The sequence below is a fragment of the Triturus cristatus genome, chromosome 6 (assembly GCF_964204655.1).
Source record: "Triturus cristatus chromosome 6, aTriCri1.1, whole genome shotgun sequence".
In the NCBI taxonomy this organism is placed as follows: Eukaryota; Metazoa; Chordata; class Amphibia; order Caudata; family Salamandridae; genus Triturus; species Triturus cristatus.
In genome coordinates this window covers 376,771,442-376,799,115 of record NC_140589.1, presented here as the reverse complement: position 1 = coordinate 376,799,115, position 27,674 = coordinate 376,771,442, and the positions used below count along the sequence as shown (strand labels likewise).

The 27,674-nt window shown below is 48.6% G+C and overlaps 1 protein-coding gene across 6 annotated transcripts in view; it reads left to right on the top strand.

Moving 5' to 3' along the window:
* Nucleotides 1-27,674, top strand: part of LOC146817190 (ribonuclease H1-like) — a 405,826-nt gene that overhangs the window by 335,007 nt on the left and 43,145 nt on the right. For all 6 annotated transcript variants that reach the window (XM_085610764.1, XM_085610758.1, XM_085610759.1 and 3 more), the window contains one exon: nucleotides 12,261-12,385. In XM_085610764.1, coding sequence (XP_085466890.1) covers nucleotides 12,261-12,385 — 125 coding nt within the window. The remainder of the gene's footprint in view (nucleotides 1-12,260; nucleotides 12,386-27,674) is intronic.

Below are 27,674 nucleotides of genomic sequence, written 5' to 3'. Positions count from 1 at the left end.
GGAGAGTCCATCTGCATTGGCATGGTCAGTCCCAGGTCTATGTTCCACTGTGAAGTCCATCCCCTGTAGGGAAATGGACCACCTAAGAAGTTTGGGATTTTCACCCTTCATCTGATTTAGCCACAAGAGGGGCTTATGGTCTGTCTGAATCTTGAAGTGAGTGCCAAACAAGTATGGCCTCAGCTTCTTCAGGGCCCAAACCACAGCAAAGGCCTCCCTCTCAATAGCTGACCAACGTTTCTCTCTAGGGGTCAGCCTTCTACTTATAAAAGCAATGGGCTGGTCTTGACCATCTACATTCAGTTGTGAAAGAACAGCTCCCACACCTAACTCAGAAGCATCTGTCTGGACAATGAACTCTTTGGAGTAGTCTGGACTTTTCAGAATAGGTGCACTGCACATGGCCTGCTTCAGGTCATCAAATGCTTTTTGACAGCTTGCTGTCCACTGAACTTTCTTTGGCATCTTCTTGGAGGTCAAGTCATTAAGTGGTGTCACTATGGACCCATAGTTCTTAACAAACTTTCTGTAGTACCCAGACAGGCCCAAGAAAGCTCTGACCTGAGTCTGGGTAGTTGGAGGAGCCCAGTCCTTTATGGTCTGGATCTTGCTCTCCAGTGGTTGAACCTGACCCCCACCAACTAGGTGGCCCAGGTATACAACCTTGCTCTGCCCTATCTGGCACTTAGTGGCCTTGATAGTGAGGCCTGCCTTTTGCAGGGCCTCTAAAACATTCCTCAGGTGGACCAGGTGATCCTCCCAGGTGGAGCTAAAGACAGCAATATCATCAAGATAAGCTGCACAATAATCATCCAACCCAGTAAGGACTTGATTCACCAGCCTTTGGAAAGTGGCAGGTGCATTCTTCAAACCAAAGGGCATTACCACAAATTGATAATGTCCTCCTGGGGTCGAGAAAGCAGTTTTGGCCTTTGCACTCTCAGCTAGTCTGATTTGCCAGTAGCCTGCTGTTAGGTCAAATGTGCTCAAAAACTTAGCAGCTGCCAGTCTGTCAATGAGCTCATCTGCCCTAGGTATTGGGTGGGCATCTGTCCTAGTGACAGCATTGAGACCTCTGTAATCCACGCAAAACCTCATCTCTCTCTTACCATCTTGGGTGTGAGGTTTTGGCACAAGGACTACAGGACTAGCCCAAGGGCTCTCTGAAGGTTCAATGACTCCCAGCTCCAACATCTTTTGTACCTCAACTTTTATGCAGTCCCTGACATGGTCAGGTTGCCTGTAGATTTTACTCTTCACAGGCAGACTGTCACCAGTGTCCACCTCATGGGTGCACCAGTTTGTCTGACTTGGGGTCAGAGAGAACATATGTCTGTAGGCCTGCAGAACTTGTCTGCAGTCCTGTTGCTGATGGACAGTGAGGCTGTCAGAAAAGACCACACCATCAACTGAGCCATCATCAGGGTTCTGAGTCAACAGGTCTGGGAGAGGGTCACTCTCTTCCTCCTGCCCCTCATCTGTAGCCATGAGTAGCCCCATGTCTGCCCTGTCAACATATGCCTTCAATCTGTTGACATGAAGCACCCTGTGGGGGCTTCTGGGAGTCCCAAGGTCCACCAAGTAGGTGACTTCTCCCTTTTTCTCAACAATAGTGTGGGGTCCAGACCATTTGTCTTGGAGTGCTGCTGGGGCCACTGGCTCCAACACCCACACTTTCTGTCCTGGCTGGTAAACAGTCAGTACAGCCTTTTGGTCATGCCAAGCTTTTTGGAGTTCTTGGCTTGCCTCAAGGTTTTTAGAAGCCTTCTTCATATACTCTGCCATCCTGGAGCGGAGACCAAGTACATAATCCACTATGTCTAGTTTGGGTTGTCTGAGAGGTCTCTCCCATCCTTCCTTCACCAAACACAGGGGTCCTCTTACAGGATGCCCAAACAAAAGCTCAAAAGGGCTGTAGCCAACCCCCTTTTGTGGGACCTCTCTGTAAGCAAACAGAAGGCAGGGTAAAAGGATGTCCCATCTTCGCCTAAGCTTGTCTGGTAATCCTTTTATCATTCCCTTTAGGGTCTTGTTGAATCTCTCAACAAGCCCATTGCACTGTGGGTGATAGGGTGTGGTGAACTTATAGTTAACACCACACTCCTTCCACATTGCAGTCAAGTATCCTGACATAAAGTTGGCACCTCTGTCAGAAATGACCTCCTTTGGAAAGCCCACTCTGGAGAATACTCCAAGCAGGGCCCTTGCCACAACAGGAGCTGTTGTGGTCCTCAGGGGAATTGCTTCTGGGTACCTGGTGGCATGGTCCACTATCACCAGTATGAATCTGTGCCCAGATGCTGTTTGTGGGTCCATTGGTCCTACAATATCTATGCCCACTCTTTCAAAGGGGACCCCCACCACAGGTAGTGGTATGAGGGGGGCCTTTGTGGTGCCACCTGATTTGCCACTGGCTTGGCAGGTGACACAGGAGCGACAAAACTCCTTAGTATCTTCTGACATATGGGGCCAGTGAAAGTGAGGGACAAGCCTGTCCCAAGTCTTGTTCTGGCCTAAATGTCCTGCAAGGGGAATATCATGGGCCAAGGTTAGAAGGAAGCCTCTGAACTTCAGTGGTATGACCAACCTCCTGGATGCACCAGGCTTGGGGTCTCTAGCCTCTGAGTACAGTAGCCCTTCATCCCAATACACTCTATGGGTACCTTGAGCATTCCCTGCAGCCTCAGCAGCAGCCAGCTGTCTGAGGGGTTCAAGAGAGGGGCAGTCTAATTGAGCCTGCCTCAGATCTGCCCTGGAAGGTCCCCCTGTCCCAAGAAACTCAACCTGATCAGGTTCAAGTTCTTCTAGGACAGTTCCTTCAGGGCTCTCAGAACCATCCTCCTGGGAGGGCTGATCCACCACCTGAGGCAGGGGGGAAGGCACAGCCTTAACCCTACTGCTCTTTCTCTTGGATTGTGACTGGTCCATAGTTTCAGGATCCAGCACTTGTTCAGTGTTGCACTTTTTGGCCTGTGACCTGGTCACAGCAAGGACATGTGCATCTATCCCCAGCATTTCTGCATGGGTCCTATACTCCACTTCAGACCAAACTGAAGTTTCAAGATCATTGCCCAGTAAACACTCTACAGGAAGGTCTGAACTAACAACAACTTTCTTGAGGCCAGTTACCCCTCCCCAGGAGAAGTTAACAATAGCCACACTATGGGAGGTAGTGGCATTGCTAGCGTTGGTCACTAGGTAATTCTCACCTAGTATGATCTGTCCAGGGTCCACAAAAGCAGGTGTCACCATTGTGACACTAGCCCCAGTGTCCCTGTAGGCCTGAGCCATTCTTTGGTTGATAAAAGGTGTCTGTCTGTACTTGCCCAGGTTACTGGGGCCTACAGTAGAGGACAAAGCTAAGTCCCCATCACAGATCAGGACAGCCTGAGTAGGCACTCTGACTAGGCCAGAATCCTCCTCAGTTCCCAGGGTTAACCCTACTACACCCTTTTGCTGGGAACCACCACTTACAGCTGAACTAGGGGGTACAGTTGCCTTAGGGGCAATGGTGGCTGGGGGCTTATCCTTTTTGGTGCACTCACTAAACCAATGTGAGGTAGACTTACAATAGTTGCACCATGGTTTCTTTTGGCCTTCTTTCTTCTTATCCTTTTTGGAACCACCCTCCCCCTGAGCCTTTTGGGGGCCTGGTGAAGACTTCTGGTCTTTTTGTTTCTGCTCATTACCCTTCTGGTCTGCCTTTTTCTGATCACCGCCCTGGTTCTGGTTTTTCTGCTTAACTCTAGTCCTGACCCATCTATCTGCCTTCTTTCCCAATTCTTGGGGAGAAGTCAGATCAGAATCAATCAGGTGTTGATGCAATAGCTGGTTTTGACAGTTGTTAAGTATTTGTTCTCTCATGATCAAATTATACAATCCTGTATAGTCCTTAACCTTACTTCCCAATAGCCAGCCTTCCAGAGCCTTAGTGGCACAATCTACAAAGTCAGTCCAGTCCTGAGTCTGTGTCTTCTGGGTATCCCTGAACAACAACCTGTATTGTTCAGTGGTTAGGCCAAACCCATCAATCAGAGCACTCTTCAGGACAGTGTAATTATCTGCATCCTCATCACTAACTGTGAGGAGCTTGTCTCTTCCTTTCTCAGAGAAGGAGAGCCACAAGATAGCTGCCCACTGACTTTGGGGTACCTGCTGTACTTTGCAAGCTCTCTCCAAAGCAGTTATCCATTTGTGGATGTCATCCCCACACTTGTAGGGAGGGACAATCTTGCTCAGGTTTCTATTATCATAGTGCCTGTCTCTATCTCTAGGAATGTTGCTGCCACCAGTGGGTTCTAACCCACTTAACTTTTGTTCTCTAGCCAGAGCAAGCTTCTCTTTGGCAAGGGCAAGTTCTTCCCTCTGAATCCTCAGATTAGCCTCCCTCATTCTGGCTGCATGCTCCTTTCTCTCAGGTGAAGTCATTCCCCTGTGAGAGGAAGCATTAGAGGTGTTAGAGACATGGGAGTGGATGGATTCCCTTGAAGGGGATCTGTCCCTCCTGCTTCTCTGTGAATGTCTACTTGTGGGTCTGTATGGGGGGACCCCATGCAAACTCCCATGTAAACTTAAGTTAGCCTGGCTAAGTCTCCTTACTTGGCTCTGGCTGTCTACCTCCCCATCTGAAGGCCCATCTGACTCCTCTGTGGTGGGTAGGCCCTCCTCTGCGCCTAGGGCACCTTCCTGTGATGCCCTCTGAGCATCATACTCCTCTAGGAGTTGTCTTAACTGAAGGAGGGTAGGGTTTGCACCCTGTTTTATTCCTCTGGAGGTACACAATTGTCTCATCTCCTGGAATGTTAAGGTATCATACCTAGAGGGGGTCTTCTGCAGACCTGCCCCTCCTGAGAGAGCATCTACTTGATCTCCTCCCAGAGGCATGATCTAGTGAGGGTGTGGTGTGTGCACCTACCTACACTAGTTGTATCTACTAAACCTTTCTAGTAGTTGTAGTCAGGGTGTGTTATTCCCTTCAACCTACAACTACAAAGTCCAGTAGGACTTAAGTATAATAATCTATGTTATATGTACCTAGACAATATCTGTGTGATCTTTCAATTTAGTATCTCAAGATTACAATGGTATTACAACAGCAAGCTCAGATCCCAACCGCTGCTCACCAATGTGAGAAGTTGGCCTGATGTATGATGTCACTAGTTATAGTGTACACCTTATATCAGTCCAAATACCCTTATGGTGATTGGTTGTAAAGTCAACCTTATAGACCAGCTATCCTAGTGGTAGCATGGACAAGAGCAGTCTTAGGCTAAACTCTGAATGGCATGTGAAGCCAGCTGTGATACCATATATAATCCCTTGAATACCAAATGAAAGGACACCACAACAGATATATATATAAAATAAAGTGTATTTATTCTAAGCAAACCCTCAGCACTCTTTATGAGTTTAGAGGTAAGTACAACACAGTCTTATTAATGCATACAGTAAGTCACACAGGTAAGTAATACAGTTAGGCCCTAGGGGCCACGCAAACCATATACTAAATAAGTGGTATAAGAACCACTGTCACGGAAATAGAATAGGCCTAGGCCTAGGGAATCGCTGGGGCTACACTACACTAGCGTTAGTTAGGGAGTGGGAGGCCCACGGGATTCGTGTGCAGAGTGGAAACACTCACGCGTAATGCGTAAAAGTCAATAGCAATGTTACAGTTTAGAAATAGATAGATTTAGGACACTTCCGGAGTAGCTAGGAAGTTGAGACTTGAAAACTAGACACTAGGATAGTCACTATCCTGATGAGCACCGGAGTACCCAAGTTACCTAGCCCACAGGCTGCGGGTGCATAGGGGTGAAGATGCGTCGTTTTCGTCGTCGACTCCTATGGATGCCTGAAGAAAGATGCTGACAGGCAGTCAGGGGAGAGTGTCCGGTGGATCCCAAGCCTGGGATCAAGAAGAGAAGAAACCTGCAAGCAGAGGGGACAGAGTCAAGGTCACTAGCCAGTGACCACGTGGAACCAGGAAGGAACCAGGCGATGTCGTGAAGAGTTGCAGGGGAAGGTGAAGCTTGTCGCTGGAGCCAGGAGGACCAGGAAGCGTCGAGGACGACCAGGACCAGGAGGCGAGCTGTCCCACGAAGGCTCTTGCTGTCGGCGGCGTCGAAGTTGGACTAGGACTCACCAAGCCTTGGCAAGCGGAACCCACGAAGAACAAGGGACTTGCTTCTGGTGCAGACCAGGAAGGTCTGGGGTGCTTCTTCTTTGCAGAGAAGCGGGAGCCAGTCTGGAGGAGCCAAACCAGCGCAGAAGATTTTAGGGAGCGTCGTCACAAAGGCCACTAGCCAGCGGGCAAGCAACCGGACAGACGCGGCGAGCAGGAAAATGCTGAAGGGCCCCACGCAGGACTCGTGGAGTGTGGGGGGCTGGTCTTCGGTGCAGATGGTGCTTGGGGTTGGGGCTTCTCAATCCCCGGTGCACAACTTCGAGGGTACCTCAGAAGCTGCGCTGTAAGTTACTAGCCACTTTTCCCAGGTAGCCGGTCCCACGTCGCTCGTCGCCTCCACGGATCTCAGCTCTGCTGCAGATGTGGATGAGGGTCGGAGAAGTCTGGAAATCAAGGCTCTGGTCGGGCTCTGCAGTCGGTTCCTCGTCGAACGTTTCACAAAGCAAAGGGTAGTCACTTGATGGTGCCTGTTTGCACAGGGTAGCCACTCCTTGGCTACAAGGGAGATTCTTCAGTCTTCTTCTTTCGTCGAATGTCGAAGGTCCAGAGTTTCTGTTCAGTTTTGCAGGTTCAGGCCTATACTAGACCTAAGACCCCTGAACCAGTACATTCTTTCCGAGCACTTTCACATGCTCACTCTTCAGCAAGTCCTTCCGCTTCTCAAGCAGGGAGACTTCCTGGCCACACTGGACCTCAAGGATGCGTATTTCCACATACCCATTCACCCCTCACACAAAAAATACCTCAGGTTCACTGTTCAGGGACAGCACTATCAATTCAAAGTCCTGCCCTTCGGCGTGACAACAGCACCCAGGGTTTTCACAAAGTGCCTAGCTACTGTGGCGGCACATCTACGGAGGCAGCACATACACGTCTACCCCTACCTGGACGACTGGCTCGTTCAAGCGAAGTCAGCCCAGCAATGTGCCAGCCACATGTCCCGCACCATTCACCTCCTTCACAGTCTGGGATTCTCACTAAATTACCCAAAATCCCATCTCCAGCCCGCACACGTACAACAGTACCTGGGTGCGACTATAGACACTCTGGCGGCCACAGCTCAGCCACATTTAGTGAGGATCAACAGCATGCAAATGCTGATTTCCAAGTTCAAACCCCAACATTCCCTTCCTGCGCGAGTGTTCATGCAGTTGATAGGCATGATGGCCTCCTGCATTTTCATAGTCCCGCACGCGAGATTACATATGCGCCCGCTTCAGGAGTGCTTAGCACGTCAGTGGAATCGGGCTCAAGGACAGTTGAAAGACCTAGTGTTGGTGAGCGGTCGGGCATACAACTCTCTGCATTGGTGGAATCCACAAAACCTTTGCAAGGGCCGACCGTTCCAAGAGCCTGTTCCACAAATAGTACTGACAGCAGACGCGTCTCTCCAGGGATGGGGAGCTCATGTACTCCACTACACAGTGCAGGGACTATGGACGACACAACAGAAGAAAATGCACATCAACCTTCTGGAACTGATGGCAATCTTCCTAGCCATGAAGGCATTCAAAGTACATCTGTGCAACAAGGTCGTGTTGATCCGGACGGACAACATGACCGCAATGTACTACATACAGAAGCAGGGAGGAACGCACTCTCCACAGTTGTCTCATCTGGCTCAGAGCATGTGGAAGTGGGCCATTCAGAGGAACATGTTCCTCATGGCGGAACACCTCCCCGGCAAGGACAACCAAATGGCGGATCTGCTCAGCAGACACAGCCACCAGATGCACGAGTGGGAGTTACACCCATCAGTACTCCAGCCGTACTTCCAGCAGTGGGGTCATCCAGAGATGGACCTGTTCGCCACAAGCGAAAACGCAAAATGCCACAGCTTTGCCGCCAGGTTTCCACATCCGCAGTCGCAGGGCAATGCGATATGGATGAACTGGTCCGGCAGATTTGCGTACGCTTTTCCCCCAGCGCCGTTGATACCGCTGGTGGCTCGCAAACTCAGACAACACTCCCTGACACTCGTCCTAGTTGCTCCTACGTGGGCACGCCAGCCATGGTACACCACCTTCCTCGAACTTTCCGTGGTGCCGCATCAAAGGCTGCGGATCAAACCCGCGCATTTGACGCAGAACCATGGAGAGATTCAGCACCCAGATCCGCAACAGCTGAACCTGGCGATCTGGCTCCTGAAGTCCTAGAGTTTGGCTAACTCAACCTGCCACCTGACTGTATGGACATCATCAAGGAGGCCAGGAGACCCACTACCAGAGCTTGCAGCCAAATGGAAAAGGTTCTGTACATTTATTGTCTTGTCAGTCGGCGGTTTTTTCGTAAACCTACCCGTCTCTAACTTTGGAATAGGCTTTAACCCTGGTTAGTACACCTCTTAGTGTAAATGGTTCAATACACATCATGTGCGTCTAACTTACCTTTGACCATATAAAACAACCATTTATTATTTAAACCACAGCATGCCTAACTTTCATCTTTCAGATTTCCCTGAGTGAAGAAATTTGTCAACGAAGGACCAACTGGCCTTCTTTTGCTATACAAAATCAGAATAGTCAGCATTCTGAATTCCATTGTTGCCCATCCTGCTACGGGCACTCGCATGGTATACACCCATCCAACTAAGACCGGGTATGCTATATAAATTGATAGAAAAATACACTATCACACGTTTTATTTAAAGGCACACCGTGACCATTGTTTTCCGCTTTTTAGATGAAGTACAATCTATTTCCAATGAGGAAGTGATTACTCCTCTAAATTCGTACAACAAATTATGAGTAAGCGCAATTTCCTTCTGTCAGTCTCATTTGAGCGCACACCATTATCAACGTATTCTTTCACCCCTTTCCACTGAATTATACAGTAATGCAACAACGCTATTCTTTGGTATAAGGTGTTTCTTCCACAATGTTTTTTAGACAAGATTGTTTTCTCACACACGGGCTATCCCTTTAATTTCTCTATCAATTATGAAGAGAATTTTATGGTTTTTTCATTGTAATTAATTGATACCATATTTATGCAGGAGTCTTTTTGTATTGCTCAACTGTCCTGAAGATGGTCTGACCGACTGACGCCCCAACAGACCGAAACGTCGACTGTATTTTCCATTTCCACAGCATACCTGCACAGTTGATTGTTCTCTAAATATGAGATAGATCTCTGTTTACTTTATTGGATTGGATATCTGTAATGTCATGATTTGTGGATAATAAGTTGTTTTTCCCTTCATGTTACATTATACATTTACCTGTTTTCTGTACTCCTTTTTATGAATTGTTTCTACATAAAAAACTAGTGATTTATTTCACTTTAAAAAATACCCCGTGTGTGTTGCTATATATCATTGACTGAATTCAATTGAATAACGTTTGGTTGAGTTTCTATCTAGAACTCATGTAAAGATTACTTTGTACTGTATAATTGAACTGAATCTCGCTAGAACAAAATCCCTTGTTGGCCTTCCACTATTACATTCTACTTGCCCAAGCCCTCAAGGGTATATTGGGTGCTACCCCTGAATTCAAATATCTACAAACCAGGCAGCACCTCTCTCTATTCAGAGTGCCTGCCATCAAAGCATTCTTGGAAGGACTCAAACGAGTCATTCCACCAAGCCACCCACCGGCTCCAATGTGGAACCTCAACCTGGTCCTCACACGCCTGATGGGTCCACCCTTTGAACCTCTCCACTCATGCGAGATTCAATTCCTCACCTGGAAAGTAGCTTTCCTGGTAGCGATCACTTCTTTAAGAAGGGTTAGTGAACTCCAGGCACTAATAGTTCAAGAGCCATTTATACAGGTTCATGCCAACAGGGTCGTACTACGTACCAACCCCAAATTCATGCCCAAGGTAATATCGCAGTTCCACATGAATCAAACTATTGAACTGCCCGTTTTCTTCCAAAACCCACAAACTGTCGCGGAAAGGGCACTCCACACACTAGATGTCAAAAGGGCCCTCCTGTATTACATCGACAGGACCAAACCCTTTAGGAAGACAAAACAACTGTTCGTTGCCTTTGCCCCACACCACAAAGGTAACGCCATCTCCAAAGCAGGGATAGCCAGATGGATAGTTAAGTGTATCCAAATTTGTTATCAAAAGGCAAAACGCACATTAACTATTCCCCCACGAGCCCACTCAACACGTAAGTTAGGGGCCTCCATGGCTTTTCTAGGAAATATTCCCCTACATGATATATGTAGAGCAGCCACCTGGTCCACTACACACACATTTACCAAACACTATTGTGTAGATGTGCAATCAAAACAGCAGGCAGCTGTAGGACAGGCTGTTCTCGAAACCCTTTTTCAGACCGCTGCAGCTGGCACTGGTAGCCGCCGCTAATAGAGGGCACTGCTATTTATTCTATGCACAGATATGAATTCAGCAGCCCACATGCCTCGAACTGAATATGCTACTTACCAGTATGCATCTGTTCTTGGCATGTAGGGCTGCTGACATTCATATCGCCCTCCCTCCTCCCCGGCGCCTGTAGCAGCTGCAGCTCTCAGAATTACTGTAAGCATGGTCATCACTTTCTGTATCTACTCCATCACTGCCACAATGGCGAAAAACAATCTGAGGATGGAGAGGATGCCCATGCGCACTGTAGTCCAGGGGAGGAGTCCCCTATCCCAGGATACTTCGAAGACTCTTCCAGGACAACAACGTGCAAACATCCGGACCCAACACTAGGCGGCGATCTATGCACAGATATGAATGTCAGCAGCCCTACATGCCAAGAACAGATGCATACTGGTAAGTAGCATATTCATTTAGATACAATACACATGGGTTTCTTTACTGTTATCACTACGCTCCATCTTTCCCTGCTGGCGAAAAACAATCTGAGGATGGAACCGAAGCCCATGCACAATACCAACCAGAGGAGGAGTCACCGAACTCGTGACTTCCAAAGACTTTCCAAGAGGAAAAACAAACTGCAAACATCCGGGCCCAACACCAGATGGCGATCTATGCACAGTGTATAGATCTGCAGCTCTACATGCCAAGAACAGATGCATACTGGTAAGTAGCATATTCCTTAAAGTGCATGTTAATTACACTTACTGCTATATTCAATGTTCAAGTTTGAAGGTGATTTTACAGTTTTTTTACTGGGAATAATGAAAATGGAACCGAATGGTGGCTGATATGGGGCTGAGGCCCTAGGTCAGCTGTGAGATAAGGAGCAATGGAGAGGGGTGGTAGAAAAGTGGATAATCAAGCCTGTAGAGGAGTGCCCTGCAGAATCAGGGGTCAGGTGGAGGTAGTAATGAAGAGGGTATCTCCATGAAGGCTCGCACATAGGGAGCCCGAGTAGTGTCACTTGACTGATACTCCAACCTTAGAAATCTCCTCTTCCCATCAAAGGGACATTACATTGAAAAAAAAACACTTTTGAGAGTGATAACATTTAGAAAGACTTGGAAAAGAGTGCGTTTTACTGGGCCTTGTAAGACTAAGGAGAGTTAAAGGAAGGAGCAGGCCTGGCTGGATATTTAAGCAATAAATTGGGCCAGCAGTCGCCCACCCGAATGCACCCTTGGCCCATCCAAATAAAAATTCCCGGAGCCGGGCCTGCTGCTATCGAAGGTATGCTTACAACGCGCAGGTAAATAGCTTAAGAACGATTGTTGCCATGACTCACTCGACTTGATGGAAATACAGGCAGGCGTTCAAGAGGCACGAGCTGTCAAATTAAGAAACTTTTTCACTAGCTTTCCAACAAGTACTCTTAAGAAAAGCTTCTAGAGAAAAATATTCTGCCGTAAATAGATGATATCCATCATAGTGAACCGCATTCCTGGACTTAAGTACTTATTTCTTCAGCTTTCTCTGCGGTTTCGCAACACTAATACGGTTATTGGTAGTTTGGTGGTGGGAAGGATGAGCAGTGAGGTGAAGGTCAATATTTTTTCTTGCAATATTGGATGCTAGTCACTATGGTGATTTGTACATTCCCTGCCACAAATAATGCACGCTTGTTTTTACTTTAAATGTTGATGGTTTAAATAGTGATTGAAGGATTGGATTATGGATTATTTTAACAAAGTGGTGCAACTTTTTTTTAACTTTCAAATGTACAACACAGGAATTACAAAATGGGTTCCTACCTGGCAGAAAAACGACTGGACATTGACCACTGGTGAACCAGTGAAAAACAAAGACGACTTTCAAAGGCTTCACCAATTGTCAAAGGGCATGGATATTACATGGGTATGTATTTGCTACTTTTATGGCTATACTTGAAGAAACTTATGCAACTTTAATATAATTTTCTCAATTGGTTTAGTCTTAACGTACATGTTTTAGTTATCAATACTGGTTATTTTAAAGAAATAAAGTTCTACAGTTTTGAAGTCCGACATTAATGCCAAATCGAAATGGCACAGTAATACTTCCTCCACTGCTGAACGTATACTACTATAAACATTACTCCCCCTGGCCCCCCTCCCCAAATTCTGTAGATGCACTGTTACCAGCTGGGAGTTTAAAGCCAGTGAGCTATAACCTGTGTCCATCCATTTTGACATTTGCATCAACTCATTTAAAAAAAAAAAAATCTTCAGATAAGGACCTTCCTCTCTTAATCCTGTCTTGTGTTGAACAGAATTTCTATTTTAATGTCTATTAAAATGTGCGGTATAACTAAACGTTCTTCACAACCCTCTAGTCCTCTCTAAAGTTGTCTTTAAATCATATGCTGTTTTTCCAATGCTAAGAATCTTAATGTACTTGAACATAGACTTTCCCATCAACATTAGCCAAAGTTCCTTCAATGAAAAGCAGAGAGGTGGCCCACATGTAGTTTTTGTCGCAGGCCTACAAAGGCTACTGACAGGACTGAATCAGGATGGGTTAATGTGATCATCACTAAAGCTACATTGGTGGTCAGGACCATGTTGAAGAGTTAGGTGTCTGCATTTAATAAGAAATTAAATCTTAAAGATCTCCTTTTGTTTCTCTAAAGTTCGTCATGACTCCTGATAGGATAGGTTTGGTCTTACCTGCTTGTAGAACCTTCATGAGAATCTATCTCGCCAAGATATTTTGAACCTTTCAAGCTTGGTAATTCTAGGTGGAGATCCTTCTTAGTTATGGGGCTCTCAAAGGCCTGTTTGGCAATGTAGAGTTCAGAAAATATTGCTATCTTCAGATAATTGCACCTGGCCTGTGGGACAGTTGAGTTTTTTTTTTTTTTTTTTTGGTCTCCTCATTTCCAGCTTATGTTCTTCCCTTATGTAGCAACTGATCTTCTCTTCAGTGATCATTTTGTACTTGTTTAGCACTTGGCAATCTGCCTACTTTAATTCCCTCCATAATAGTATTTTTGATTTGGTATGTTTGGAATGTGCTCTGCATGGTTAGTTGCGGGTTAATTTGCCTTCTAATGGCAATTGCTTTGCACAATCTTTTTAGGGATCCAGCCGCCAGTGTCCAGGGCTAATAACCTAAACAATCCCCTCCCCAGCTCCTCATGAACTACCCCACCGCGGTCAGACCCCTTTAGCTAACCATTACTGTTGCACAGTCGTCCAGTTGGAAGACTGATAGTTTTATTTTTTACCTCTACTAGTGGCAAAGGAAAATATTAGACAGATGGGTTTTTCAAACTTTCCAATATGTCTGTTTCCTGCCCTTCCTTTCCAACCCCTCTAGATATACTGCCTGCTACTGGAGGGCCACTTCTCAATTTTCCGGCAAGAATTTCACACTCTTGAAGGAGGGTGCCATTTATAGGGTACCAGCATAAGAAATTCTGACTGGCTGCTAATCCCGCTACATTCTTGTTTCAAAGAAGAACTGAGGACTTTGTACTGTTCTAAACCTTTGCTCCATGAACTATTTCCTCAAGAAGGGCAAATCCAAAATCACATTGGCCTGAGTTGCCTCTGCCCTGGATCCAGGCAACTGGGTGCTGACATTGGATTTGTAGGATGCCTTGTTCCTCAATCTTGTCCTACCAACAGTACTTGCAGTTTCAAGTAGGCCACAAGCACAATCTGTTCTCTGTGCTTCCCTTTGGCCTCCGCAGTGCCTCTCTGGTATTCCCAAAAGTGATGGTTGTTGCTGCCCATCTGGGGGTGGGAATACCAGTCTTCCATACCTCGACGACTGGTTTCTAAAGGCAGGTATGCATCAAACAGAAGTTAACCCAGTATTGGAACTTTCATAGATTCTCATGCTTTGTATCATTCCCCGTCGTCGGAATGGGAGCCTCGGTAACAAAAATATATATATATATATACATATGTATAACCATAGAAACAAAAGAGAAAAATAGGCCTAGGCCTCATCTCATTTTGTAGTATATCACCCTCTTTGTGTAAAAGAGCCCAAACTTTTGCCAGGACCAATCAGCACAGCCTCACCCTCTGGAACCTTCCTGAGAGAGCTCAGAGCCTCAGATTTTTCTACCGCACGTTGTGCTAGGGAGTCTCCACTGAGCTCTGCTCAGTTTTTCTCAATTTCACTTTTGGTTATCTTTATTGCCATCTTTTGTGACAGAATGTCAGAAAAGGAGAAGAAAGCTTTATTCAGATCTTGTGCTTCTTGTGGGAAGAATAGACTGTTTGTGGAAGACAAGCATGAAAACTGCATATACTGCCTGTACCCGGAACACAAGGCCACAGACTGTAAAATTTGTCGGACCTTCTCGACCAAGACCTTGAGAGACAGAGCGGGGCGCTTGCTGACGTGGCTGCAGAAGCTAAAGACCAGGACGGAGGTCCTCTCTTCGGATGAGGAGGAATCTATCTCTGGTACCTCCTCCAGGAGATCTAAGAAGAGGGGTAGGTCATCTCCCTCCACTTCTGTGGAACCCCCTCTCAAAGTCCCTCTCGGGATCTCTGACAGGTCTGAGGAGGCTGGTCCAATAAAATCTCCTCACGGCAGTGTAAAGGAGAGGCAGGGACGGGCTGCTGCTGTGGACATAGCCCTTAAGGACAAGAAGGAGGTTGCAACATCTTCCCCTCCGTCCCAGAAGGAGAAATCTGTGAAAAAACATGCTGCAGAAACTCCTCAGTCAATTCCAGTGAAGAAACCGCGTCCGTCGACGCAAGCTAAACAGGTACGTCGATGACGATCTCCTCAGTTAAGACTGTTTCCATGGGGTCGTCGGACGCGATCCTTGTAGACTGGAGGGAGAATGAACGTTAGAAGCGGGTCCTGTGTATAAACTTTGAGAGTTGATAGCGAGGCGACCTCAAGCAGTGCTAAAACATTGTATATGCATAAACATATGCAGAATACTTGAACCGTATAAGGAGTGGTTTTGGAAGGGTCGAATAACACACAAGCCCGCCAAAATAATTTATAGAAAAAAGAAAGAAAAGACGATTATTTGTCCCAATGAGACCCTAATTGGACAATAGATTGTAAATTATTTGTTCGGATGCCCTAGTCCTGATGAGGCCAATAGAGTTATTTGGCTGAAACGCGTCGACATTTATTTTGAAGACACTCGCTGGATTATGATTTATGTTTTGACTGATTTGTGAAAGAGCACTCAAATTAATTAGGAGATTGTAAACGACAATCTCGTAGTGCGTCTGTAGTAGTGATCTTCGATATATAGGAATGCTGTTTCAAAAAAAGCCCATAAGCATCCTGGTATATTAAAAAGGGCATTTGTTGATATGTATATGTTCAGTGGTTTTGCTATATGCAGGTATTGTAAATATTGTGTTCGAGGCATGTGGGCTGCTGAATTCATATCTGTGCATAGATCGCCGCCTAGTGTTGGGTCCGGATGTTTGCACGTTGTTGTCCTGGAAGAGTCTTCGAAGTATCCTTGGATAGGTGACTCCTCCCCTGGACTACAGTGCGCATGGGCATCCTCTCCATCCTCAGATTGTTTTTTTTCCGCCATTGGGTTCGGATGTGCTATCTTAGCTCAAGTTAGGAAAATATTTTTTCGAGGCCAAAAGGCCTTTAGTTTGCGTCGGTACTGTTTATCGATCGGGTTTCGATCCAATCCTGTTAGTTTACTAACTTTCAGCACCGACTTTTTTCGCATTTACCTGTCCATCGACTACTTCGACGATGGAATCGAGGACGCCATTCAAAAGGTGTCAGGTATGCAATGCGAAGTACCCACACATCGACGTCCACCCGGTGTGCAACAAATGCCTTTCGCCGGACCACGACGAATCGACATCCATGGCCTGTGCCCGGTTCCGTTCCAAGAAGACTTTGCGGAATCGACGAGCGGCGAGACTCGAGGCGCAGCACGCGGCACCGGCCCCAACAGACATCTTCGACGAGGCCGAAGACGTCGAGGAACTAGAAGTCTTGCCCTCCAGTCCCGTTTCCGAACACGAACCCGGATCGGACGAGGTAGACGAGTCACTCTTCCACAGAGGTGAAGACGACACCGAGGTAGGAGACGACGAGGAGGCCTTAGGGGCCGAAGAGAGTAGCTCCAATGATGAACAAGGCCTACCTGTTCAAACAGTTGAAACACCAGTGCCACAGCCTATGGCTCCGGTCGAGGGATCGCCTTCGGGCCTTACCCGAGACCCATCCCGCAGTTCTTCGGCTCCGCCCTCGGGCCCGGCCTCGGACGTTCAGCGGCAGCCATTACTACATAAACAGGCTGGTTTCCCTACCACAAAACCGAAACCGAAAGCTACTCCGGTTCCACCGAAACTGAAAGTGGCGCTGGTCGGATCGAGGCCTTCGACGCCAGCGCACCGCGTCGGCACCAGCCGCACCACGAGGGACTTCGGTGCCGAACTTGAAGCGGGCGACGTTGGAGTCGACAAACGGAAAAAAGCCATCTGCACCGACAAACCTGCTCGGGCACCGACGACACCAAGGGCCGTACCGCCTGCTGTGTCTCGCATCACTCCCTCGATGACACCTAAGCCTCAGGTATCGAAGACTTCGGTGATCTCTGCACCTCGACTCGATGAACCGCCGGCGCCGAAAAAAAGCCACGGCCGCCTCTACAAGCCTAGCCGGTGCCAAAGCCTCGAAGGCGCCCCAAGTACGACCTGGTGCGACGCAAGGCAGCAAAACCACAGCTGTCCTCCAGGACACGTCGGGTTCCGGTTCGATCGGAGCTCCAGCAGCCTCTTCGGTGCCGGCCAATATTACCTTCGGCTTGCCTCCGTCGACAATCCCAAAAATGTTCCAACTCAGGACACAGGTCACCCAACCTACGGTCACACCTGCTGAGACGTCTTCGGCACGTATCATCGACGCCGACACTGGCAGGATGATTCTCCACGACCGAAGGATAACTTCGGAGCCGCCATTGGACCCTTTCAGGATCCCACTAAAAAGGAAGTTGCCTGCTGAATCGGAACCACTCCTTTATGAACCCTTCCATTCATCCTACCAGGATCTACACCGGTTCTCCCCCACACGCTCCGATACGGATGCATTAGAGGACTACATGGGTGACCAAGTCCCCTACCATGTAGACACGGACCCTGATGACCAGCAGGACCCTGATCAAACTTGGGGTGACCCTGCAGACCCCAATGCACCTCTCGATGCACAGGACCAACAACTCTATGGGGCGAAAACATCTCCTACGGAGGACACTGCGGCGTTCAACGCTCTTCTCGAACGTGCTGCAAATAACCATGGGGTACAGCTTCACTCTGATACCATCGAAGATGACTTTCTAATGGACACCTTTGCATCCTCAGAAAGACATGTAAAGACTCTGCCGATGTTGAAGGGGGTCCTCAAACCAGCCAAGGACATTTTCAAGGAACCCACCAGGGCACGAGTGATAAACCCCAGGATTGATAAAAAATACAGATCAGCACCTGGGGATCCTACTTACATCAGAGGACAATTACCACTAGACTCCATCGTCGTAGCGAATGCACGCAAGAGGGCACTCGCAAACTACAGGTGACGCTCCTCCCCCGGACAAAGAGTCCAAGGTGTTCGAAACCTCTGGCAAGCGAGTTGCCGCCCAAGCTGCCAACATATGGCGCATAGCCAACACTCAAGCGCTCCTTGCTCGCTATGATAGAGCGCACTACGATACACTGGAGCAAATATTCCAACATCTCCCTGACCAGTTCAAGGAAGGCGCAGAAATGCTCATCAGGGAAGGACAGCTACTAACGAACGCTTCCATCAAATGCGCACTAGATGCTGCAGACACGGCTGCCAGAGCCATAAACACAAGCGTCATGCTGCGACGACATGCCTGGCTACGGATCTCAGGATTCAAGCCTGAGGTACAAAACAATATACTGAACCAGCCCGTCAACCCCGACTACTTATTCGGGCCAGAGGTTGACACCACCCTCAAAGATAAAAGACACGGACACTGCAAAGTCCATGGGCGCCCTACAAACTCAGTCCTTTCGGAGCGGCTCCTTTCGTCGCCCCGGAAACAAGGGAGCAGGTAGAGGACAGGGGTCACAACAAACATATATAACAAAGGCAATACACAGACCACCTATGATAAAAACACCCGAGGTGGATATCGTGGCTCCAGCACAAAGGGCAGAGGACGCGGCTACGGCAACACCAGGTCCTCCCCCAAGAACAAGCAGTGACGCCCTCTCCCTTCCTCCCGACCACATAACACCTGTCGGGGGAAGGCTACAAAGGTTCCTGTCCACGTGGAATTCCATCACCACGGACAGGTGGGTCAAAGATATTATAAAATACGGTTACTGTCTGGAGTTAACCTCCACTCCACCCACAATACCACCAAGAAGCCGTCCTATGTCCTCAGAGCACTTAACGCTCTTACAGCAAGAAGTGCAAAGTATGCTTCTAAAAGGCGCTATAGAGGTCGTACCCATCCACGAGCAGGGTGCGGGAGTGTACTCCCTCTACTTCATTCCAAAAAAGGACGGGTCGCTCAGACCTATATTAGACCTGAGACCCCTAAACCAGTACATTCTTTCAGAGCACTTTCACATGCTCACTCTACAGCAAGTCCTTCCGCTTCTCAAGCAGGGACACTTCCTAGCCACACTGGACCTCAAAGATGCGTACTTTCACATACCCATCCACCCCTCACACAAAAAATACCTCCGGTTCACTGTTCAGGGGCAGCACTATCAGTTCAAAGTCCTTCCCTTCGGCGTGACAACAGCGCCCAGGGTTTTCACGAAGTGCCTAGCTACGGTGGCAGCACATCTACGGAGGCAGCATATACACGTCTACCCCTACCTAGACGACTGGCTCGTTCAAGCGAAGTCAGCCCAGCAATGTGCAAGCCACATGTCCCGCACCATTCACCTTCTTCACAGTCTGGGATTCTCACTAAATTATCCAAAGTCCCATCTCCAGCCCGCACACGTACAACAGTACCTAGGTGCGACTATAGACACTCTGGCGGCCACAGCTCAGCCAAACTTAGTGAGGATCAACAGCATACAACTGCTGATCTCCAAGTTCAAACCCAATCACTCACTTCCAGCGCGAGTGTTTATGCAGTTGATAGGCATGATGGCCTCCTGCATCTTCATAGTCCCGCACGCGAGATTACATATGCGCCCACTTCAGGAGTGCCTAGCACGTCAGTGGAATCAGGCTCAAGGACAGTTAAAGGACCTAGTGTTGGTGAGCGGTCGGGCATACAACTCTCTGCATTGGTGGAATCCACAAAACCTTTGCAAGGGCCGACCATTCCAAGAGCCTGTCCCACAGATAGTACTGACAGCGGACGCGTCTCTTCAGGGATGGGGAGCTCATGTACTCCACTACACAGTGCAGGGACTATGGACAACACAACAAAAGAAGTTGCACATCAACCTTCTGGAACTGATGGCAATCTTCCTAGCCATGAAGGCATTCAAAGTACATCTATGCAACAAGGTCGTGTTGATCCGGACGGACAACATGACCGCAATGTACTACATACAGAAACAGGGAGGAACACACTCTCCACAGTTGTCTCATCTGGCTCAGAGCATGTGGAAGTGGGCCATTCAAAGGAACATGTTCCTCATGGCGGAACACCTCCCTGGCAAGGACAACCAGATGGCGGATCTGCTCAGCAGACACAGCCACCAGATGCACGAGTGGGAGTTACACCCATCAGTACTCCAACCGTACTTCCAGCAGTGGGGTCATCCGGAGATAGACCTATTCGCGACAAGCGAAAACGCAAAATGCCAAAGCTTCGCCGCCAGATTCCCACATCCGCAGTCGCAGGGCAATGCGATATGGATGAACTGGTCCGGCAGATTTGCGTACGCTTTTCCCCCAGCGCCATTGATACCGCTAGTGGCCCGCAAACTCCGACAACACTCCCTGACACTCGTCCTAGTTGCTCCCACGTGGGCACGCCAGCCGTGGTACACCACCTTCCACCTTCCGTGGTGCCACATCAAAGGCTGCGGATCAAACCCGCGCATTTGACGCAGAACCATGGAGAGGTTCAGCACCCAGATCCGCAACAGCTGAATCTGGCGATCTGGCTCCTGAAGTCCTAGAGTTTGGCTATCTCAACCTGCCACCTGACTGTATGGACATCATCAAGGAGGCCAGGAGACCCACTACCAGAGCTTGCTATGCAGCCAAATGGAAAAGGTTCGTCATTTATTGCGGTAATAATGACATCAACCCGCTGGACGCATCCATCCAAAACATCATCTGTTATCTCTTACACCTATATCGATGCAATCTGGCGTACACCTCTATACGTGTCCATTTGACCGCAATCTCGGCCTATCTGCAAACCAGGCAGCACCTCTCTCTATTCAGAGTGCCTGCCATCAAAGCATTCTTGGAAGGACTCAAACGAGTCATTCCACCAAGCCACCCACCGGCTCCAATGTGGAACCTCAACTTGGTCCTCACACGCCTGATGGGTCCACCCTTTGAACCTCTACACTCATGCGAGATTCAATTCCTTACCTGGAAAGTGGCCTTCCTTGTAGCGATCACTTCCCTGAGAAGAGTTAGTGAACTCCAGGCACTAACCGTTCAAGAGCCATTTATACAGGTTCACACCAACAGGGTCGTACTACGTACCAACCCCAAATTCATGCCCAAAGTAATATCGCAGTTCCACATGAATCAGACTATTGAACTGCCAGTTTTCTTCCAAAACCCACAAACTGTTGCAGAAAGGGCACTACATACACTAGATGTACGGAGGGCCCTCATGTACTACATCGATAGGACTAAACCCTTCAGGAAGACAAAACAACTGTTCGTTGCCTTTGCCCCACACCACAAAGGTAACGCCATCTCCAAAGCAGGGATAGCCAGATGGATAGTTAAGTGTATCCAAATCTGTTATCAAAAAGCAAAACGCACATTAACTATTCCACCACGAGCCCACTCAACACGTAAGTTGGGGGCTTCCATGGCCTTCCTAGGAAATATTCCCCTGCATGATATATGCAGAGCAGCCACATGGTCCACTACACACACATTTACAAAACACTATTGCGTAGATGTGCAGTCAAAACAGCAGGCAGCTGTAGGACAGGCTGTTCTCAACCGCTGCAGCTGGCACGGGTAGCCGCCGCCAATAGAGGGCACTGCTATGTATTCTATGCACAGATATGAATTCAGCAGCCCACATGCCTCGAACTAAATATGCTACTTACCAGTATGCATCTGTTCTTGGCATGTAGGGCTGCTGACATTCATATCGCCCTCCCTCCTCCCCGGCGCCTGTCGCAGCTGCAGCTCTCAGAATTACTGCAAGCATGGTCATCACTTTCTGTATCTACTCCATCACTGCCACAATGGCGAAAAACAATCTGAGGATGGAGAGGATGCCCATGCGCACTGTAGTCCAGGGGAGGAGTCACCTATCCAAGGATACTTCGAAGACTCTTCCAGGACAACAACGTGCAAACATCCGGACCCAACACTAGGCGGCGATCTATGCACAGATATGAATGTCAGCAGCCCTACATGCCAAGAACAGATGCATACTGGTAAGTAGCATATTCAATTTGTGTGTATATACATGTCTAAAAACAAAAGAATTACAAAAGAATTTCCAAAAAAGTGTGGTATAAAATAAATATCCTTACACTTATAAAAAGTTAATTTATATACTTTTGGTTTTCATTTGAATCGCCGTTGACTTGGTCACAAAATTCAATAATACAGGTTCTGTTGGAAAAATAAATTTACTCCAGGGGAGAGATAATTTATCTATCTCTTCGCCTAAACTTATGTGAGAGTATCAGTCCCGAGGCATTATTTTTTTCTACAGATCTCCTCAGTTAAGACTGTTTCCATGGGGTCGTCGACGAGACCGTCGACGATATCTACTTCATCGTCTACGACGGCTGCTTTCTCGTCTTCGACGGCGGTGTTGACGATGAAGACCACGTCGACTATGACGACGACAAGTTCGTCGACGAGACAGTCGACGGGTGCTCCGCCGAAGATGAAACATACTTCGTCGAAGAAGAAGAAAGCTCCGTCGACGACTGCTCCGTCGACGACGATTACAGAACTGTCGACGGCCTCATCGTCGACGACGATTCTAGCCCCGTCGACGACAGTTACCCTTCAGTCGACGATGTCGTCGTCTAGTTCGTCGACGCTGGGAATCCCTTTGCCATCGACTCCGTCGACGGGACCGTCGACGACGAAAAATTCAGAATTTGCCAACCAAAGATTAAAAATTACGCCGGACATGACTTCTCCTAGGCGGGTCACGCCTTTGCCACCATCCATGCTTCTCGAGGACTTGGAGGAGGATGAAGAGGATGGGCAGTATGGGGACGCATACAGCCCTTCAGACCTGAATGTCAAACAGCAGGACACAGATACGGAGGAGTTTTATGGTCCAGAGGTGCAGGAGGGGCGGCAAAGCTTGACACAGGAAGTACAACCCCGCTCTCTGAGGCAGGACTTGATTGCCTTGCCAGTGGCTTTAGTGTCGGATTTGCAACTGATGCTGCAAGACTATAAATCTCGTTTTCCGACATTGCCGGATCGCACTCCGGTGCGTCCTTCTACATCGGTAGTGCCACATGACAGGGCAATGGACTTGCCACCTCTGCCAAGGGACATACCTCGTACCACTTCACCGGTGGTGCCCTTAGTGGTTGCCCAACCTTCAGGTACGGAACCTGCTGATCGAGACGCACAAGATGCGGATACGGACGAGGACGACGAGGGACAGGTGATCCCTCTTACAGATCCAGGGGATCCTGATGGGGACCCTGATGATACGCAGGATCCGGACGCTGTGGGCCGAGAGACAAATATATCGCCTCCAGCAGACATTGGTGGTTTCCATAATTTGATGGAACGGGCATCCAAGAGGTTTGGTTTGCTCCTTACGGTGGAGCAGTCCGACTGCTTCCTATATGACTTTAAAGCTCAGTATAAAAAGTCAGTCAGATCAATTCCCATAATAGAACATGTCTGGGGTGAGGGAATTAAGACGATGCAAAATCCGGCGACAGTCATTCCGGTTCTTCCCCTGCTGGAGAAGAAATACAAGGCCCCTGAAGGCAGTCCTGCGTGTCTTCTAGGACAACCTAAGCCGGATTCCGTTATTTCACAAGCCGCACAAAGTAAGTCAAAAAATCCGTCCACTCCATTAACCACGCCTCCAGATAAAGAAGGCAGAAGACTGGACAATGTGGGTAAAAGATTCTCCACCATGGCCAGCTTGTTGGTGCGTGCAGCTAATTCTCTGGCTATTCTGGGCAGATACGACCGCCAGATGTGGTGTGATATGGAGCCATTCCTGGACCAGCTACCAGACTCCAGTCAAGAGGAAGCCAGACAGGTTCTGATGGAGGGGGAAAGATGCTCTTCGGAAGTCATTGACTGTGCGATGGACATTGCTTCCACTGCTTTCAGGGCTTTGGCAGGGTCAGCGGTCTTGCGCCGTCAAGGCTGGTTGAAGGCGACCTGGTTTCGCCAGGAGGTCCAGAATAAGATCTTGGACCTCCCCTTTGATGGGGAGATGCTTTTTGGTAAGCATGTGGATGACGCCCTCCAAAGCATTAAAAAGGACACCGACACAGATGTCTTTAGGATCTTTGAACTATCGCAAAGTGCCATTCAGAGGGGCACGTGGTCGGGGGTTTTCTAATTACAGAGGAAACCAACGTCAATATTCCACACAATCAGGACAGTCCTATAAAGGTCAATACTCCAGCCAGCGCCAAGGAAAGTCGGCGTCTTTCTCTCGACAGTCCCAGAGAGGACGTCAGAATCGTCAGGGACGAGACAACGCCAAGAGGCAATAGCGGCCTCCTGGCTCTGGCTACTGTTCCTCCCCTACCACAAACACCGGTCGGGGGCAGGATATCTTTTTGTCTGGACAGCTGGGTGCGTTTAACATCAGACCGGTGGGTCTTGAATATCGTTCAGAGTGGCCATACGTTGGAGTTCCAAGATCTTCCTCCAACAAGAGCTCCAGACGCCCGTGCATCGAAACATCTCCGACTATTACATCTCGAAGCCCACCAGCTTTTCATCAAGGGGGCGATAGAGCCCGTGCCGCTTTCACAAAGGGGCAAGGGGTTTTATTCCAGGTTCTTCCTGGTTCGGAAGACGGAGGATACATGGCGTCCTATACTAGACCTCAGGGAGCTCAACACCTATCTCATCAAACTCTCTTTCAGGATGGTCACTCTCCAGGATATTCTACGACTACTCAATCCGAGAGATTTTTTAGCATCCCTGGATTTAGAGGATGCATACTTTCATGTTCCGATCCACCCAGCTCACAGGCAATATCTAAGCTTCACAGTAGGCAAGAGCCATTTCCAGTTCAAGGTGCTCCCGTTTGGCCTTCGGTCGGCACCCCGCATTTTCACGAAGATGCTGGCACCAGTCGCTGCTTTTCTAAGGAAGCAGTCCTTGGAAGTGTTCCCGTACTTGGACGACTGGCTCGTCGAAGCTCCGTCGTTCAGAGCAACGTCTCAGGCTGTGTCAACTTGCATACGATTGTTCGCCCATTTGGGTCTTCAGCTCAATGTGTCCAAGTCGGAACTGATACCCTCCAGGTCACGGAAGTTCCTTGGGGCTATTCTGGACACGAAACGATGCACGGCTCGTCCGTCAGAGGAGCGTCAGGGCAAACTGACCACTTCCGCTCGTCAACTGCTGCACAAGAAACATGTATCGGTTCGACAGTACAAGTCCTTGCACGGATCAATCTCATCCTGCATACCTTTGATACCGCATTGCAGGCTTCATATGCGTCCTCTACAGGAGGAGTTGGACAAACAATGGCGCCAGGCAGAAGGATCGTTCAACATCGCATCGCAACGCATGGTGGCTGGTGAAGGAGAGCATCGCAGGAGGATTAACGTTCCGGATCCCTCCTTCTCCTATGGTGGTGACCACGGATGCTTCCCTAGAAGGATGGGGAGCTGTCCTCCAGGAGCTTCAGGTCAGCGGTCACTGGAGTCCAGCAGACAGACTACACCACATCAATCTTTTGGAGCTGAGGGCCATTCACTTAGCCTTGCTGGCGTTCCTTCCCAGACTTCAGGATCGTGCAGTGCTGGTCCGGACAGACAACACGACGGCCATGCACTATATCAACAAGCAAGGGGGAACAAGGTCGCGGACGCTGTCCAAAGAAGCTCAGATCTGGGATTTTGCGATCTCTCACAAGATCACTCTGCAAGCCGAGCACCTAGCAGGGTGTCTCAACATCACAGCGGATGCCCTAAGTCGGCAGACTGAAGGGACACACGAGTGGGAGTTGGATCAGGCCACGCTGGAGGCAGTGTTCAAGAGATGGGGTACTCCGACCATAGACCTCTTTGCGACCCCGGAGAACGCCAAGTGCCGGTTTTACGCAAGCAAGGTTCCCCAGCGAGGGTCTCTGGGGAATGCCCTTTTGATTGCTTGGTTCGGCGCATTTTGCTACGCCTTTCCTCCGATTCCCCTCATTCCTCGAGTTCTCAGGAAGGTCAGGGCGGAACCATGCAAGATGATTCTCATTGCTCCAGCATGGGCGCGGCAGTTCTGGTACATGGAACTCCTGCTTCTCTCCCAGGATCGCCCGATTCGCTTGCCACTGATTCCATCTCTGTTGTCGCGGGATCAGGGGCAGGTGCTCCATCCGGATCCGGAGTCACTTCACTTGTCAGCGTGGCTCCTGAACACAGAGAATTCCGCCATCTGAATCTGTCTAAGGAGTGCAGGGATGTTTTATCTCAGGCGCGGGCACCAAGCACTAATAAGACCTACAGGGCAAAATGGAAGAGATTTTGTCTGTGGTGCCAGAGGAATAAACTCCATCCTTACAAATCCCTGCCACATCAGGTTTTGCCTTACATCCTGTCTCTGGCTAAATCAGGTCTGGCGCACTCTTCGATCAAGGTACATCTGGCTGCCATATCCCGCTTTCGACGGAAGACATCGGGGCCATCTCTATGGTCCGAAGGATTGTTAAGCAGTTCCTTAAGGGGTTATTTCGGATGTATCCTCCAGTCCGACCACCCCCTCCTATCTGGCAGCTTAACCTAGTACTGGCTCAACTGATGAAAGCGCCCTTTGAGCCTATTCACAAAGCGGACTTGAAGTTCCTATCTTGGAAACTAGCCCTTCTCTTGGCATTAACTTCGGCTAGGAGGGTTAGTGAACTCCAGGCTCTCTCTATAGTGGAGCCTTTTCTGCAGTTAAAGAGGGATGTGATGATTTTGAGAACCAACCCAAAATTCATCCCGAAGGTGCTTTCGGAGTTTCATTTGAATTAACCCTTAATTTTGAACTCCTTTTTTCCGCGTCCTTCCACACAAGCGGAACGAACATTGCATTCTTTGGATGTCCAAAGATGCCTGAAATTCTATCTCGAGCGCACACGCTCTTTCAGAAAGTCTACTCAGCTATTTATTGCCTACAGTGCACCACGGAAGGGGTTGCCGCTTGCCAAGAGTGGCATTTCCCGCTGGATCTCCAGCGCAATTCAGTACTGTCATCAGGCTGCGGGCAAACCTTTGGATAAAAGGGCCCGGGCGCATTCTACGAGAGCGATGGCGTCTTCAGTGGCTCTTTGCTGGAGTGGCGATCAAGGACATTTGCAGGGCAGCAACGTGGAGCAGTGTACACACCTTCACGAAGCACTACTGCCTGGAATCGGTGGGACGAGCTGACGCTGCTGTTGGTCAAGCAGTCCTCCGGAATCTTTTTCAATGAGAGGTGAGCTTTCCCTACAATCCCTCCATCCTGGTAAGCACATTTGTTTTTAGTAATGGTTGTTTATCATGTACACTGAGATGATTTTGTAAAGCCATGTATTTTCCGAAATGTGCTTGTCGTGATCTACTGCTTGCTATTCTGATACAAAGCATGAGAATCTATGAAAGTTCCAATACTGGGGTAAGAAAACAAGTTACTTACCTGTAACTTTGGTTCCCCAGTATTGGTAACTTTCATAGATTCTCATGCGCCCACCCACCTCCCCTGGGAAAGCTCTGACGGTGTACTGAGGTAGTGGCTGTTGGCACAACGGCTACGAAAATCTGAGGCTCTGAGCTCTCTCAGGAAGGTTCCAGAGGGTGAGGCTGTGCTGATTGGTCCTGGCAAAAGTTTGGTCTCTTTTACACAAAGAGGGTGATATACT